Source organism: Vidua macroura, chromosome 7 (assembly GCF_024509145.1).
Source record: "Vidua macroura isolate BioBank_ID:100142 chromosome 7, ASM2450914v1, whole genome shotgun sequence".
Taxonomy (NCBI): domain Eukaryota; kingdom Metazoa; phylum Chordata; class Aves; order Passeriformes; family Viduidae; genus Vidua; species Vidua macroura.
In genome coordinates this window covers 26,622,151-26,640,405 of record NC_071577.1, presented here as the reverse complement: position 1 = coordinate 26,640,405, position 18,255 = coordinate 26,622,151, and the positions used below count along the sequence as shown (strand labels likewise).

Here is an 18,255-nt window from a genome sequence, read left to right as displayed (position 1 = left end):
CATATTACTGGTATTTTTTTTTTAATACATGCAGAGTAAATGTTTTTACATATTAAAAAAAAAGATCTCATAATTTCATTGTTACATGGAAACTTTTAAAAAACACTGGAGGACAACAAACAGGAAAATACAAACTTATACATGCAGCTAATTTCCACATATTTCATAATAATCCCCTTGCTCTCAAATACACTCACCACATAGCAGCGTAACAAAAGCACTGAATGGTACTGACATGTCTGAATTTACTTTTGGTTGGCTTTTTTCAATGCATGGGTTGTTATTACAAGGAATTCTCACAGATAAAAGGAGATTCCCAGTGCAAGAAGGAATCTTTTTGGTATATATTTTCATATTTGTAATTAACTGTTATGGGAGAGGTAATTGCTCTTATGTACTGCAAGAACTAAGGCAGAACATAATACTTCATGATATTGTCAAATACCTGCAAACCAGAGAACAAGCACGTTCCACAAAATCCAAACCTGTTTCCATGAAAATTGTATAAGTACTTCCAAAATGTTTGAGTTTCACTTCCTGTCAGAAAACCTCACATTGATGGAGTTTCCAGGAGTCAAAAGTCCATGAGTTTTGGCATGAACTGGTTCAGTTTTGGGAGAAATTTTGATTTCAAAATTCTGAAGTAGCTGTGAACATAAACGGGACAAGTATTTGAAAAACTGCAAAATTACCAGTGAAGAGTAGCCTTTAAACAAGAAGACATAACAGACTGTCACGAGCAAAATTTGTGTTGCCAGTTTGGCAGAGTTTAAGTGCTGTGATTCCCATCCAGGAAAAAAAAAAAAAAAGGTGTTAGAAGGTAAAGATTATAGTTCAAAATCTTCCTCCTCTGATGGAGGGAGGACTGAGCAAGTCCTTTCTGAAGAAATTTCACAGAACCAGGTTAAACAGTCTGAACTATCAAAGAAACTAAGGCCTCTTCCAAACTTTGTGAGGTTCCCCTCTATGTGTTTTTGATTTCACTTCCTTTAATATCAATCAATATGTGAAATTATTAAGAAAGCTATAGGAATCCCAATCCCATCAGACTCATTTTTCTGAATGAAGAATAACTCAGCTATCTACTTTTACACTTTCAAGAGGGAAATACTGCAACATCCTCAACTTTTCCTAATAATAACTCTCAAGCACTTTTTTCTATAAATTAAGTAATTTTCTCTTATCCTTTCTCTGGTATGACTGATAACCAATGCATTATTTTCCTATACATAACTACATTTTTCAGTATCAGATGTCTGACGAAGCTTTTATTTAATTTTTCTCTTTGTAAAATCCCTCTTGTTATTATCTTTGTCTTCCAAATTTCCTTGAATTTGGCTATATTGTCCTTAAAATGCTGTACATGGGGACAGCTGTTTATCGTTGCTTAGTGAGGATTCATCAGTGTTTAGCAAAACTGAGTAATTCAGCTCCTCTTTCTGACATACAAAATGCTTGCTAATGCTGCTATTATTATCTAGAATTACACTGCGTTTTCAGAATTGACTGATTTTTTACTATATCATACCAGGCTATGGTATTAATATTACCCAGACAGTTGTTCATAAATTTGTATTTATGCATTTATTTCTTCTCAAGGGCACTAACTTGCAACTGTCATTAGTGAATAATTTTGTGTTGCTTCTGGAACATTTCTCCTTTTTTTCAAAATTCTATATTCACATCCCCTGATTTTAAATTAATTCATATCAGCTTGGTATCCCATGCAAACTGTAAAAGTATTCTCTAATCCATCCCTTACATTGTTAATGAAAATAACAGCCTAAATCAAATGCAGGACAGACTTTTACAGAATTGTAATTAAATGCTTTCCCAGTTCAACAGCAATTATTCAATAGCTACTGCCTCCAGCTATTTCCTTTTTCCAACCAGCTGTGAGTGCATTTTATGAGCACTTCCATCTGGAACAAATTTTATTAATTTAATAGAGAGAAAAACATACAGGACATGTGAAAATACTTCTGAAGTCAGACTACATGACTTACTTTATACCCCTACATGAGGTAAGTGATCAAGTCAAAGAAAGAAATCAGACTGGTCTGAAACAATTTCTCTTTGATGAGCTCGATGTGTTTCTAATTTTAACTCACTTAAATATCATCTCTGTGTTTGTAAATAGGTTGTGTGCTGTTTTGCTCTAGTTTCTTTCCAGAAAACAAAGCAGGTTCTCCATTGCTTCCTTGAGCCTTCTATTAAAAAAGATTGTGTTTGTTTTACCAAGCCCCTGGGAGCTCTCTCACTCTCAGCTCCAAAAGACAGCACTAATTGTTCAGAGATTGCTCTCGAAGTTTACTGAAGGAAATTGAAAGATAAATTCAATCAAGCTTAGCTTTGAATATATAAAACTATAAAATATTTTTATAGTTAAGTAACTATAAATAGTTACCAAATCTTAACTATTTGATTGCACAATCTGTACTCATTATTTGAGCTATAGGCTGTCTTGTAAATTACAAAAAGTGTAGCAGCTGTTGGGAACATTTTCTTTATGATATGAATCAATCAAAACAATATATTTCAATATATACTACTTATATAACTATAAATTATGTATATCTGATAATGAGTTAGAAGAAAGAACAAGAAGAGACAGAAAAGCCCAGAACATAGAAAAATTCTACTGTTTGTCATCACACTGTGATCAGTACAAGGATATAAAGTCTATTTTCCATCTTTGTAAATTCCGAATTCTTCTAACTAAAACAGAAACTGAGCAGGTAACCGTTCTAATATACATTAAGAAAGATTTCTGATTTGCTTACAAAAGCCTCCTGTACCAAATCTATGTATTTCCTTACCAAACTTACCTTTAGTTTTACATCATGTGTACCATACCATCTGCAATGTAGTTTAGGTACTATGCTACATGTCAAGCACGATTATTTTCAATTTTTTAAATCTTTGCAACTTGAGTACATTAGACAACACTCCAAAACAAAGGTTTTGAGCACTGTGGGATACCCAGAAATGGCATACATTAAAAAAAATAATACCAGTTTACTTTCTTCTCGTAATGCTGTCACATAGTTCTAACCTGAATCAGTGCAAGATGGATTTCCAGCTCTGCAATTCTTTTTCCTATACAACTTCTAATGCCATAACCAAATGGGATGGAGCCAAAGTTGTCTACTCTGTCCAAATTATCTTTCCTCAGCCAGCGTTCAGGTCGGAACTCATTTGCCACTGAGAAATTTTCTTCACTGTATGAAGTAGCATAATGACAAAGTGCCAGCTGGGTCTGAGGAAATAAATGATATTTATATTTAGCTAGCTCCAATGCACATAACAAAATTTAAAAACATTTGCAATCACTGTAATTTCTGCAATAAGAGGTGATAAAAATTAAGCAACTCTGAGTAATTCTAAAGACAAAAGGATACCTCAAAAATCAAATTCCTTTCTCAATTGGTCAAAGGAAATAATCTTCAAATTGTTTCCAGTGTTGCTGCATATATTAGAGAAGATGCAGTGGGGAAGGAGATGGGAACAAGTCACAAGTATTGGGAATTGTTTCATGAAGTTGCTATGAGAAAAAGGGAGAAACTTTCCACAAAGGGAATTAACAGACATAGAATTAGAAAAATGCAAGAATAATGAAATTCATGCTTTTTAAATTGAATTGTACCATTACACAGATATGTTATTAATAGACTCCACCATCAAGAATATTAAGAAGTAATGATGATAAATTTCATTTGCAGGTGAGGACCCAAATAAAAAAATATCAAAACAACAGCAACAAGTCAATCATAAAATCTATTTTATGGAATATAAATGGGTATTACTGAAATACTTTCCTCTTAATGTTCTAGCGTGGTGAAATCTTTTAAAATCAAGAAGTGTATATATGTTGGAGCAGATCATATTTCATCTGCAAAAATTCAACTGTTCTCTGCAGAGGACTGCAACAGAACCTACCCCTTTAGGTATCAAGTATCCTCCAATGATCAAGTCTTTTTGGGTCACTCTTCCATTTCCTGGCAATACTGGATATAACCTAGTGAGAAATATTTATCTGAAGTTCAACAGTAGTAACTAATACAATTTAAAAAATGTTTAGATTCCAATTTGCATTCACAAATATGCAGGATGAGTGCCATATTCATTGACACTAAAACTGTTTTTCAGGAGTACAGAACACCTTGGAGCTTCAAAGACCTTGAATCATCTGTGAGAATATGACCATCATCTGAGAAAAACTATTTATTTGTAACTGAAGGTTGAGCTATTTGGTCTATGCATTTATTTGCTTTATACATGTACAAGCATGAAGGTAGGTGGTCAAGCTGGAGACATTTCAGCACTACTGCTGAAGCTGAAAAACCTTTATTGATGCTTTCTCTAAAATCCGCTTACTCCCCTCACCTCATGATGAACATTTAGTATAAACACATTAAAAAAAAAGGTATGTCACATGCCTTTAAATCAAAAAGCTTAAAATTATTGAAGTGGGACTGCCAAGTACCAGTGTGGGGGAGGAGGTTGTTACATTTTGTCATACAGACTAAATGGAAAAATCAAGCTTTCAATTCCTTACCTTAACAGACATGTCCTACTTATGTGATACCACTTCTACCAAACTGAGAAACATTAAACATTATATAATCTATCTTATTCATTGCTTGAGCATCCTTGGACACAATACTGCTGAAATAAATAAAAGTACAAGTAGCAAATTGCAGTAGCAACAATAAACTACAAATGCTAAAATGGACTCAAAATGGAATTAAATCTTTTAGTTGCCTGCTACTTACCTCAAGGTTTCTTTCAGGACAGCTCTAATCAAAGGCAATTTTGGGACATCATGAGCCACTGGAACTTGATCTTTACTCAGTTTATTGACTATTTCCTCATAAACACGTTGCTGCACCTCTGGGTGCCTTGCCAACAAGTATATGGCCCAGGACAAAGTGAAAGAAGTCTAAGGAAAAACCACAATCATCAAGCCCAACAAGATTCCATTAATAATAATTTCCAGCCAGGAAAAACAATCAGCTTTCAACTATGTGTTTTATATGTTTCAAGTTATGAAACAGGCTGGCAATGATTCACATCTGGATTCAATGGGAGGTTGCCAGGCGTTGCCATCCCCTCCTTCATCCCTTTTCATCTAGAAGTCCACCACATATCAAAACAATCCCTGCTGATATTTTCCCAGTGAAATATAAAAAGCAAGAGACAAACCAAATGCAAACCCAACTATGTAAGCAATATTGAAACATAAACTCTCTAAACAGCAATGGATTAAGTTAGCTCTTAGTTTTCAATATGCATTTCACCTTTCCTTCCAACAAAAACACTTCACAGGAAACAAGGTAAGAAAATTTTTTTCAGAACATTTCCAACCCCTTTTAAGCATATGGTGGTCCCCTCATAGTATCCACAACAGAATTGATATCATCACTGCTAAGATTATACTTTATCCTTTTGGTAAGCAATGCTACACCACTATGATTTAAAAATATTTTGTGTGAAGAAGAAACAGAACACAAGGCAGGACACAGTTCAACTTTGAGCAGAAGAGGGTTTAAAGAAACCCATCATCTAATCTTTTCTCACCACAGCTGGAAAAAAATCAGCTTGTGGAAATGTCTTATTTTGGTCTTATGTTTAAGATCAATTTAGAATGCAAATTCATCATGATGGTGACCTTTTATGTCTTGTCTTCAAACTGGGGTATAAAGCTTGAAGTACCATTCTCATAAGCTTTTCTTGATTTTCTTGCAATATTGAATGGCTGTGCCTTCTACAATGCAACCCAGTTCTATTCCACTCAGAGGAGTTCTCAGAAGTTCTCTGATATAAACAGTGTTCCTTCCCAGGTTCCCGGTTCCTTCATAATTTCTTAAAAATTAGGACTGTTCCAGCAATAGACAAAATGCTTTGTAGCCAACAATTGCCTCACAATTCTGTTGAAAGCTTTTATAATCCTCTAAATCTCAGTTTCTATGATAAAGTGAGATTTGAATTGACAGCAGTAGGAAAAAAAAAAGATTCCTTCAATTTTTGTTTTGTACTTGAAAATGAGGAAGTCAGAAGTATAGTCCTCTCAGAAAAAGACTGTTGCCAGCTGAGAAAGCTGAGTCAAATGGAAAGGGAAATTCTTGTTGGCATGAACATTGTCCTCTTATTTTAATAAAAAAATGTCACACACTAAAAACGGAAAATTAATGGTCTGAAAGATTAGAAAATGAATGGGATTAATAAGTGTGTTTTACTTAAGAACCAACATCAAAAAGCTCTGCAACCTCATAAGCCCTTGGGACATTTAACCAATGGAGTAATATTCAGCACATAAAGAAGTTTTACATATGCTTCTTATTTTGGAATACAAAAGTGATTGCTGTTGGGGTTTTTTTTTTTGTTTTCTTTAGAAACCTTACAAACTTTCTTAAGCCAAAAAAAAAAATCTGAATTCAATTATCCAGAGAATTTTTCTTTTCTTTAAGACCATTTTACTTTTTTACTTATTTTAAACTTTTCACTGTACGACTATTTAAGTCCTACCTAGCACTTCTTTATCAGATTAGTATAATTTATTTTAAAAATTTGTTCAGTAACAATCATTTATAGTAGCAATGTTCATTGATATTCTAAATAACTCTGTATACATTGTACATACAATAACCCATCTTTCTTTTTCCTTATTCTTCCAGTGGTCATGCTGCAGTCAGTACTGAGCTACACTGATTTCACATGCTAGGAATGAGAGGGGAAGATACACACACAACATTAATGTTTCTTCAAATGTATGGCAAATCAGAAGAATAAAGAATGAGAGACACTTGAAACACTTGAATATGTTCCTAGGTGTAAACATATTGGATACACCAGCCCTATTAATCCTGAGCCTTTAGCACAGCTCTCTGCCTCAGCCTGACCCTATGTTGCCAGCACAAGCAGGGGTAGAGTGAACTTATGCCTTATCCCCATCATTGCTGGCCTAACATCCCCCCTCAGTGGATTCCAGCAGAAAGCAGGTATCTGATCCATAATGTGTGTCCCAGTTGATTCAATTAGCCATACATGAAAATCCTTTACCAAACTCTACACATGAGTTTAATGGTCAATTTTTTTCACACTAACTTTCAGCTAACCTTTCTATTGTGGTCTACCTAAAGTAGCATAAACACCAACCTGATAAGCAAACTCGTAAAAGAAAATGTATGAAACACAAGCTGAATGTAAAGACAATTGCTATTTTATCTGTTTAATAAACTGTGGAACAGACTCCCAAGTGAAGTCCAAGGGTTCCTGTAAACCACAGCTAGATCAGAACACTGATTTCATACCAATGGAGAGATTACACAGTCCAGGAAGTATTTTATATCACTTTAAAGGCCTCGTGGCTTAAATGTGTTAAAATTACATCCTTATGAGCAACATAATCCCCCTGAAGAGAGCTGCCAGTGATATTGGTGTACAAGAACAACTATGAACAAGAAAAATGGTAACAAGCTTACTGTGTCCACTCCTGCCAGAAGCATTTCAGTCATGTTGGCATAGATCTCTTCCAAGGTAAGTTCCTTACTCACTAGGAGGTGTGTAAGTAGCCCACCATTCACTACTTCTCCTTGGTCCAGCTGAGACTGAATAGCCTTCAATTTGTTGTCAACATGGATTTGACCTTTGGGATTCAAAAAAATTGTTAAGCCTCCATTTTTATTTTTCTGCTGGTTCCATTCAGTAACCACATTTCTCACTTACACTACACTGCACATCCAGGGAAAAAAATTCTGTTTTCTTAAGGAAAAGTCATAGAGTGATGGTGGAGGTCGTTGGACACTCATGGCACGGAAAGATTGAGCTGACAGGAACCTTGGTAGCTCACAGCATGAGAATGCTGAGCGAAAAGAAAGACTTCAGTTCCCTTCCTTGAGGGAAGCTCGAGGCCAAGTTTTTATGCCCACCTGGCTTGTCTCCTGGTGACTCTGCAAGAAGTGCAGCTGCAACTCAGCACAGAGAGGCTGCTACAAGATGCTAGCAGCAACCAGAAGGTCAAAGCCACAGAACTTAATTACTTTGAAGAGAAAGATGAGGACCATCAAGTAATAACAAAAATACAAAAACTTCACGGAATGACATGCTGAGCAATTTCACCCACAGCTCCATGTAGGTTCTAGTGACTGCAAACAGCATCTTTGGTCAAGCAAAGGATTTAAGAAGAGAAAAACTCCTCCAAAAGTTAATGGCTCACAGAATGAGCTTACAAGAATGAAAATGCATGCAGCTTTCTAATATTTGAAAGAGAAAAAGAGTTCAAGTTTTTTTTAACACTCAAGAACATTAAAAAAATAAAATTGCAAAGACAGCTCCTTCTTCCTTTTTCATGAAAGCTGATTCATAAAGTAGCCTGGAATGTTTCATTTACCAAAAAAACCCATATCGTAGTACATCAGTGTACTTCAATGTCAACTTATACACTTGTGTATATGTATATAAATAAACTTTACAAAGTTTTTAATTAATTGCCAGAGTCTAGTTTATTAACTTTCTAGTCAGTTTTAGTGGTGATTATGTCAGGGTTCTTAATTAAAATTTTGCTAAGTCAACAAAACTACCCTCATTAAAATTGAAGTGGCTTAAGATAAAACTTTGGCAAAGCACTTGGACCTGGAATGACAAGTGGATGCTGAAACCGATGAAGATAAATAAAGAAAGAGCAGTATAAAATAGGGGAGTTTTGAAATGTACTGGTAAAGTTTGTTTTCAGTAGAATATTTTTTAAAACCATTCCCCTGGCCAGTCTGCATTTAATATGAAACTTACTTCTGCCACAATGTCTTCTTATAATTTTAGAAGATAAATGCAGCTTGTCCCGTTCAAACACACACAGAACCTGCAGAAATACAGCTGAACTTTTCTACTACTAAATCTTACTAAATTTGAAGAGTCCATCCCAGGATCTGCAGAACTCTCTCCAGGGTTTTGGAATAAGTGGACGAAGCCATTTGGGAATAGCACCTGCATACATAGTGGTCTTAAACATGCTAAACATCAATTCCAGAGCCTCAATATATTCAACAGTCTGCTGTGGGATGTTGTTTTCCAGGCAGCCCAGCCGGCATTCGTACAGAATAGTCGCCACCCCTGCACATGAAAAAATAAAAGAATTGTCTATACAAATGTATGAATTCATATTAATAATTTAAGGAATTAACTAACACAAAATGGAACTACTTTACAAGAAATTTATTAATATTATTACTATTACTACTTCAGTTGAGGAACAGATAAAACAGAAATTCAAATACAGTAAAATAGCACAGCTAAACATTGCAGCAAGAGAGTAGTTGCTATGTCAATAATGCTTAGCATGAAAAGACAGCCAGGAATTCCACCAGAAGTAGAGCAGCCTCCAGCCTGTTTGCTGTGTTTTGCACTGCACTGTTAACCCTGGGCCTGCCCTGTTGGCCTCTGAACACATAGGGACACACGAGTCCAAAGACATTTCTGATAACTGGTGACAACGGAGGAGTTTCTACCACTGGCTGTGTCTGTCATCACCTGGTAACAAATGAATACTGAGTCTGCATAAATGGATAAAAAGCTTGCACTCCAGACAGTGCTTTTACTGCACACACCATTCTCCACCTGGCCCTAAAAACCAGCAAGTGTGACACTGTTGAAAGTGACAATGTTGACTGTCTCTTGTTCTGACTTGCTGTAATTTTCATAGATCTTTTTCTGCAGTTCTGCAGGCACCCCCACTAGACATTATCTTTATTGACAAAAATAATTTTAAAATGTGGTTATTTTCAACTCACTCTTCCTTTCCTAATTTTCCTCCCTGGGAAGATATTTTTCTGCATCTTTTCTCTCTTTTGTGCCTCTTTCAGAAACTGCTAGTTCTTATACATCCTCTCACTGCTTACATGGTCCCTTCAAAGAAATCTTACGTATTGGTTCTCTAAACAGTTACAGTGTAAGTTAAATAAACAGCAAGTCATATAGAAAAAATGTGTGTGCCAGGCACAAGTTATAAATGAAAAACAAACAGAATGCGGAGAACTTAAACTAACCCATCAGTTACAGTGAATCTGTAAGCTCACAGTTTTAAATTCCATAAATTGGTAGTTAAATGCCATTTTTAGACACTATTAATCTGAAACAGACCAAGCAGGCAGCCAGCAATTTGACACAAAGTGAGCAATCTGGATATTCTTCAAATCCCAAATTACTCAGCTGCCTGTCAGCAAAGAGTACCAATGTTTTTAAAAGGCATTACATATAACAAGATGGGGTTGTATGCAGTCAGTTAGAGAAATACAAGAAATATGTATCACCACTAGTTTTCTGTAAGAATACAGGAAATGCCATACAGGCTCAGGCCAGGGTTTCATTCAGCATTCCCTCATTAATGGTAGCCAGTGGCAGATGATCTTATGGTAATCATAACAATCCTATACTGGGCATCTGTAGGCAGGGAAAAGCAGTATTTTTTTCGCACATTAAGCTATGAACTGAATTTAGATACATCACATGGGGATACGATTGGAATTTGGCTGGTATATTGTGAAATGAACATGTCTTAGAAGTCCCTTGTTAGAAGGTCAGCATCCTTATTCTAGAGGAATTAATACTGAAATACAGAGTACCGAGTACAAAGTATCAAGCCCTTGAGTGAACATTTTACCTGTACCCCATCATTTCCATGGGAACTGCTCCTTAATACAAGGACTCTACAAAGGAATTCTACTGATACCCACTGCACTAACTAGAAGACACATGAATGCAGAATATCAAACTTCCTTTTTCAGATTAATCACATCGGGGCACAGTCATTTGACAACTACACTGCTTTAAATCCATTTTATTTACAGATCCAGCCTGGGCTTACCTTCCATTGAATACTTGAAGAAAAGGTTGTTAACATTGGTCACTGTTTCCCCATCCTCCTCTTGACTTCTGAGGGTGTGGATTCTTTTAATTAAGTCTGTGATAACTTCATTGACTCCTTCAGAGTAAACAGCCACATCTTTGGGTTTCAGAATTTTTTGCCTCAGAACACTTCTCATTTTTAGCCACTGCTCCCCCTCCCTAGAAGAAATTGTTAATAATGTCAATACATGGTTTTCCTTAACAATCATCAGCTGGGTAAGAGCTCTGCAACCAAATGTAATTTTTCATGTCAAATGGTAAAATGAAAATTATGATAATGTATATTTTGTATTATGCTCCTACAATTTTATTCTGTATTTATTGCATGTCCTCATTAAATTTCAGTGTTGCAACATGTATCTTAAGGTGTAAGTCAACCTCTGGGTTGAGTGACAGAACTTGCTCACTCAGTGACCTGAATTTGATGAGTGTCCCTATGTGAGTCTGTTAGTAGTAGCTAATGCAAGAAATTAGTAAAATATTCTATTAATATTACTTTAAATAAACATTTGAATGGGTAGTCTGCAAAACTGCTTTTCCAGAGAACCAGTACTTAATTACCAAATAAAGGTCTCACATTCACATCTGACAAACCAACAACTTGAGCTGGTACCATAAATTCCATTACTGATACATCACTTTCAGCTATCCCAGTTCTAAACCTACAAAGCAATAAAAGAGCAGAGCTACCTATAGAGAAACAACTTAAAGCTACACATTCTGCTTTAGCTGACCTATGCATGGAAACCTCAATGCTGAAGACTAAAAATCTGAATTGTCATATCTACACGCTCTGTATGAGCAGAGTATATGGGAACAGTGCTTCCAGGGATACCTTTCAATTTCTTATGCACATGGGCAATTATAAATATGTGTCTATTTTATAAATAAATAAATTAAACAAACATTAACTAATTAAACAAGATGTGTTTATTTAAATAAATTAAATAAACACATTTTATATTTTATGTGTTACTTTTTTTACCTGGAGCAATGCATTGCAAGGCACAGAAACTTATCATCCAGCAGAAGAATTTGATCCCTTTAACAGACATTTCCTGAGTCTCCTGATTTAAGATCTCTTTTCACTAAATATCAAGGACCTGTTAGTTTGAGTCTCAACTGCAGCTTAAGATTTAAGTCTGCAGTGCAATACATAAAGCCTTTTGCTACCATGAAAAAACAGACTGTCCATGACTCAGGAAATTAATTTCCCTCTAAATAAACATCCTATGTCAGTGGGGACTGTGAGTAGTTCCCAGTGGCAATTAACCACACCCACATGTGCTGCCAGGTTATGCAAGCTGTACAGACAGATAGCTCCTCTGGAATCAGCCAGATTCAAAAATATCTGTGTGGGGATGCACTACAGTGTGAATTGACCATTCTTTACATTAGTCCACTGAGGGGGCACTTCAGTGAACAATAAAGCTAAAACCAATCTGAGCCAACAATTCCACACAGCACACTTTCTGCTAGATAGAACAGTCTAGAACTGATGCAATAAACCCACATTCGTGCAGTGCAGTGCCAAAGCTAATAAGCTCTATTCTGTAAAACTGCTTGCAGGTGAGTCAGCTCAGACAGCTCCAGCTGATACACACTCCCAAAGAATGTCTTCATGCAAAGTAGCTCACTGCACATTCAACTACACATCATTACCATCCCTTTGAAACTTCACAGCAGAACAAATTCACAGCATTCACCACAAATACCTACTCCCTTCTCCCCACTAGACACACAAATTTCCCCACACAGAAAAGCCTGATTTCCCAGATGACCTGCACAGTGCTTCAGAAAATCACTAAACTTACGCAAGAAAAGCAGGAAAGTGAAGGACTGACAACACTTACGCAGAAATGAGCCCCGTGGCTCTCCCCCGTAAATCTCTGTACTCCTGCCAGGATTCCATGTTGGCTCTTTGTGGTGCTCTGCCTTCTGCTCGGAGCACTTGAGCAACCATGTCTCGATCTGCAATGGACACAACAAACTGGGGACCAAAGTGAGACTTGAAGATCTTTCCATATTCCTGAGTGTGTTTTTGCTACAGCATCACCAACAAAGAGAAACAGAAGTCAAGTATTACTAGGGAAAATTATCAGAAAAGGAAACTGACAATTTGTCATACACAAACTCTCACATCAAGAATTTGATCCCCAGCCTTCCAGTCAAGGAACAGTTTGAAATGTCGGGAGAAGCATCTAAGCATTACTGTGAAATATTCACAAGGAAAACAGAGAGGTCACACAGTTCAGGACCCTGACTGAAAAGACCCAAAGCTCTAAGGCACAGAGTGTGAGTGAAACCAAACACTGAGAAGATGAAAGGACTTCAAAACACATCCCTTCAGATCAAACAGGTTAGAATGTCTGCAAAAATGAAAAACATGGAAGTATATAGGGTTAAATTACCAGTATAATACAAAGATATAATTTAATATATTTTGTGAATAACTGCTTATTCTACCATTTAAAGAAGCTATGTATAAGTTTCTCACACCTAACCAAGAATAATGACAGCACAACAGCCTAGTGAAAAACTACATTTTGGAACAGATTTGTCAGCAGTGAACTTGAGAGAGACATATGCTAATTCTGCAAAAGAAAGGAAAAGGTGGGGTCTTATTCTTGCAGTGGGGTTTATTGAGTAGTTGATCCACAAATCATGTGATTCAGGCTGGAGGCAAATGAGAGAATTGGAAATTAATAAAGAGGATTGGAAAACATTAAGCTGTGTATATATATAAAAACAAACAAAAAAAAGCAACCCAAAAAGTTTTCCAGTAAGTTTGCACTATCACTGTCCCATGAAATCTTAGTGATTATTTCAAATAAATTTCACTCTGACATGGTCACGAAGTGAAACTCTCAACTCTTACAAATTCACTTGGAGTTGAAGTATGTCCTCATTTCAGAGGGGGAGGAAAACCCACCAAAACTGCAAAACAGTTATTTAAAAATATTATTAGGACTTTGAAAATCAATTTTAAACCCTTTATTCCTGGTTAAAGTATTAAGACAAGTTAAACTGACCAAAGTTTAACTTTGACACATTACCTACATTCTAGCCCAAAGACATGTGCACACAGAATTATGCTGATTATAAACTAAAGATGGTTGACATCAATTGCACTTGTGAAAGTCTAGTATTGACCCAAAATTAACTTATGTGAAATATATTTTATTCAATCTTAGTTACAGAAATGAATTGTTTAATTGCCAACAATAAGTTTAAGACATATGAATCACTCTTCAGAATATGATACCAAGTACACTTTAAAAAGTGTAATTCTTTTTGTCTAGTTTCCAAATAAAACATGAGTTGTGCAATTGTGGTCTCTGCCAGTCACCTCTTAACTACTTTTGGAACACAATGGCCAACTTCAGTCGAAGTTCTAAAGGTCTCCCACAACAATGTTCTTACCATTTTCAAAAATCAGCATCTGGATTCATATAAGACACATGTATTAGTCATCCTGATGAGGGAAATGCTACAGCAGGAACTCAGTTGTCATTTCTGCGTGGTCTGCTCCTAACCAACACCACAGACACAGCAATGTATGAACAAGCACTCCCAAAACCCAAAGTATCTCTTGCCTTAGAAATACTTTAGGGATACTGAACTTGGAGATAATAACTTTGAGAGTGTCTTGAAAGGAAAGCATGAGTTGGGAATGGAGTATGGCAAGGAAAAATCAGTGGAGTGAGAGGAATACAGGACACCAGTCACAGAAAAAGATGTTCAACAAATTTTGGTATTTATGGAGCAGTTTATTTTTTCAATGGTGACGAGGTTTACATGGGACAACGAACTTCAACAGAAAATATATCAAGTGACAAGCTATCCAATCAAATAAATCAAATACTAGTTTTAAATCAGAAATGGACAGGGACAAGGTATTTGGACATCCCCTTCTTTCAATAGACTGAACACCATTCTATCAACTTCATGTATTAAAAAAAAGCCCAGGCTTTCTATTTCCATATTTTCTATCACAACATGGGTTTTTTATTTCCCTTGTTCCAAACCTTGAAAATGTTCCACTCTAGTGTCTCACATACCACTCTCACACCAGTCATTCTTTCACACATCATAAATTCTAACTGCCAGCATCCAAATCCTTCCTTCCTCACCTTTCTTTTCTTTATCCTTGCATAGCACTGATGAGACAAAAGAGATCCAACCCCATCAAATTAAAAATACTTTCCCTTTGTCATAATTACTGTAGGCATTACTACTTTGGCCAGGACTAACTGGAATCATGTTACTGAGAACAGAACCTCCTTTGTGAAAAAGCGCTCAGCTTCCCCACCCCTTCTGCATATAGCACACAAATATTTGTGCACCAAAGGACATCGTTTAAGTAGCTGTGCTGGTTACCAAAGGGTTTGGGATTAATTCATTCCTAGTGTTCACTGTATTGTTAGATTTATCAGACTGTTAAATTTAATGCCTACTTGCATTTGACATGTAGGCAAACAGGGCATCCTGTGATTCTTGAGACTCTAAGCAGAATAAAAACTAGTATTATATTGCAACTTCTCCTTATCCTTCCTCACACTTTTCTTTCCAGGAATAGTATTCACTAAAGAAGAAAATACCCATATCAGCTAGTGGTAGCAAAAAAGGATATACTATTTAGGATGTCTTACATTCTTTTTAATATTTTGTTTAATAATTTGTTTTGACAGTGAAAGAACTTGAAACCAATGGTAGCATCTTTTTTAGTGTTATCAAACTATGATGAGTACCTCTCAAATTCTGTACACCACCACCGAGTTAGAAGAAAAAAAGAAACGGAATGAAACAAAGAGCTTTAGTTGTCTTCAACTTTCATGTGCATGTCATAGTTAGCAAGCAAGCTGAGCAATTCATCATTAGCAATCTAGTTTGGCTGCCATGGAATACAGCATACATCATAACATTTCTTCTTAAAAATCTAAATGGCAAATATAAGAAAGCTGGACAAAACTATGCAACTTATGTGATTCTTTTTCTTTTTTTGTCTCCCGCCTCTTCTGCTATTTTAAGGCCCTTTGTAAATCTTAACTTTCAAGTTTTGATTCTCATACCATTTAAAGTTCGGTTTTCTTTACTTTCCATTTTCTATTTTTATTTCCCTTTCTCTCTCTTCTTTTTCCCTGAAATTTCAGTAATTTTCAGGCAGCAAACCTCTGGGAAGAAATCTCTGTGAATTTCTTCCTAGAGATTTGGGAAGGGTCACTAAGAAAAGCAAAATAATAAATGCCCCATTTGAGGTATTCCCAACGAGATATATACTGTCGGTGGAAATCTTATGGATGCACAGCTGCAAAAGAGTGAAACACGCAGCTTTACTCCCTTATACACAAAGCACTTCCTTTAGAATCGCTTGGACTACACGGGGAAAGGGCCCCAGGAGATGCGCTGTGACTTTTTAGGAATGAAACCCACATGTTTGTCCAAGCAACCAAAAGAATTCATCTCTGGATAGCGACAGCCTTACGATAAGAGTGCTGCCCATGCCAGCATCCCCGAGGCGCTGCACAGAGATCCTCGTCCCCCCGCTCCCGCAGGGATAACGCGCCTCACCCACCCTCACCAGGTGCGCCCGACGGAGGGGCCCCGCCGCGGCCCGCGGGACTCCTCAGCAGCGGAGGTGCCCGGGCCAGAGAACGCTGCTCAAGCCCCACCCGGGCTCTGGTTCGCTTGACCGCCTCCCCCCGCTCCAGCACCGCCGCACGCCAGGTGACAGGAGCCGCTCTCGGCCCGCCCTCCCTCCTTCCCTCCCCTCACGCCGCCATCCGGCCCCGCTTCCCGCCACCCGCTCCCCTCCCCCGCGCCAATGTGGCGGCCGGGGAGGGGGCGGCAGGGCCGGCAGCGCCAGTCGCCACCACTCGCGGGCCAGTCCCTCGCCCCCCCGGCGAGGTTCAAACCGCCCGCCTCCCGCCGAAGGGACGGGGGCGGCCGCCGGGGGCCGGCCAGCGCTGACGGCAGCGGGGCCAGGCGCATCTACCGCTCCCTCAGGGCACCGAGATAGGCAGAGTGTATTTATGTAAGGGGAGGCCGGGGCAGGAGAGACAAAATGGTCTCTGAGCACGGCGGAGCAGCGCCGGGCCGCGCTGAGGGAAGGGCAGCGGCGGAGGCGCCTCGGCCGCAGCAGGGCTGGGGCGGCCCCGGGTGCCGGCACAGCCTCACCGCACGGGTGGGTGCTGCGGTCTAAGAGTCCGGGGAAGCCCACGTTTCTTAGCCCTGCCCGCCAAAAAATAAGTCTTGTGAAACAACTCAGTTAAAAAAAAAAAAAAAAAAAGTGTTTTTTTTTTCCTTCTTTCAGCTTGAGGCACCTCCCCAGCGGTTCAAAACAAAGATGCGCGGGGAGCGCTCGTGGGCGCCGGGGCACGGGGAACCGGGATCGTGGGATCCCCCGAGAAACAAAACTGCCGGAGCCTCCGGTGCTGCGGGAACTGGAGTGGGGGATCCCCTGAAACCCGGCTCTCCCCGGCGGGAAGGCGGCGCGGCGATGCCCAGCTGCGGTGCTGCTAGCCCGGCGATTCACCAGCGCTTTACCAGGGGAGGAAAGGAAAGGTTTAAGTAATCCTGGCGTGATTAAAGCATCAAGTTACCCGAGGGAGCTGTACCTGGATTTCATGAATGCGGCCGAAGCCGTCCTTCCAAAAGAACTCGTAGAGGTTGTAGAGGGTGTTGGGTCCGGGCATTTCGTGCAGGCTCTTCACCCTGCCCAGGCGGCGCGGGGGGGGCCCCAGCAGCTCCGCTCCGCGCCCCTCGCCTTTGTTCCCCGCCGCTGCCCGCGGGCTGCTCCGCACCTCCAGGGACTGGCTGCTGCACAGCCGGGGCTGCCCGGGAAACCTGCTGCTGGCGAAAAGCGCCTGGTAAAAGTAAGTCCTCTCACATTCAAGTGTCTGCTTGCATTTCATCGTCAAAACTCTGGTGAAGAAAGACATGTCTTTTAATTTCAGAAGGGTCCACTTTGCTCCTGCAGTTGCTTTTTATTTGGTTGCTCTTTCTTCAGTGCCTGCTTTAACTTGTACAAGCAGCACTTCTCGAAACTCTTACTGCATGAGCATCAGTTTACACAGACCATTATTTAACGCTCCCTCCCCTAGGGCTGGAAAAGGGGGGTGGGTCTGGGATGAGACTTGAATAGAACGAACCTATTATTTTGTATAATTCAAATCAGATAAATTTACCCATTATACATGCAGCCGAAGTCCAGTTTTTCCTCTCTTTCACCAATTAGTTTCGTGAAAAGCTCACCCCATCTTTCTCCTGTTTTTTAAAAAAACAGGATTACACCTATTTTTTTTGTGTGTGTGGCATTCATTCCCCTGTGTTAGAAAATAGTGTATTTTCTGC

At 38.6% G+C, this 18,255-nt stretch overlaps 1 protein-coding gene across 1 annotated transcript; it reads right to left on the bottom strand.

The window, feature by feature from the left end:
• Positions 1–490: 490 nt before the first annotated feature.
• LOC128810009 (cytochrome P450 27C1) lies at positions 491–17,943 on the bottom strand. The gene is made up of 9 exons (XM_053982504.1): positions 17,520–17,943; positions 12,756–12,946; positions 10,862–11,061; positions 8,902–9,111; positions 7,485–7,648; positions 4,776–4,942; positions 3,940–4,018; positions 3,056–3,259; positions 491–647 (listed from the first exon to the last, which is right to left on the bottom strand). Exons 1-9 carry the CDS (start codon positions 17,841–17,843, stop codon positions 531–533), a joined length of 1,656 nt encoding a protein of 551 aa, XP_053838479.1. The 5' UTR covers positions 17,844–17,943; the 3' UTR covers positions 491–530.
• Positions 17,944–18,255: the final 312 nt, after the last annotated feature.

What these genes read in the sequence shown, in the direction of transcription:
- LOC128810009 (XM_053982504.1), bottom strand. Translation starts at nt 17,843, where the DNA reads ATGTCTTTCTTCACCAGAGTTTTGACGATGAAATGCAAGCAGACACTT. An exon ending in GGATGGACTCTTCAAATTTA is followed by an intron (nt 7,649 to 8,901) that starts GTAAGATTTAGT and finishes TGAATCCCAAAG; the next exon opens with GTCAAATCCATGTTGACAAC. An exon ending in TTCTGGCAGGAGTGGACACA is followed by an intron (nt 4,943 to 7,484) that starts GTAAGCTTGTTA and finishes GTTTTTCCTTAG; the next exon opens with ACTTCTTTCACTTTGTCCTG.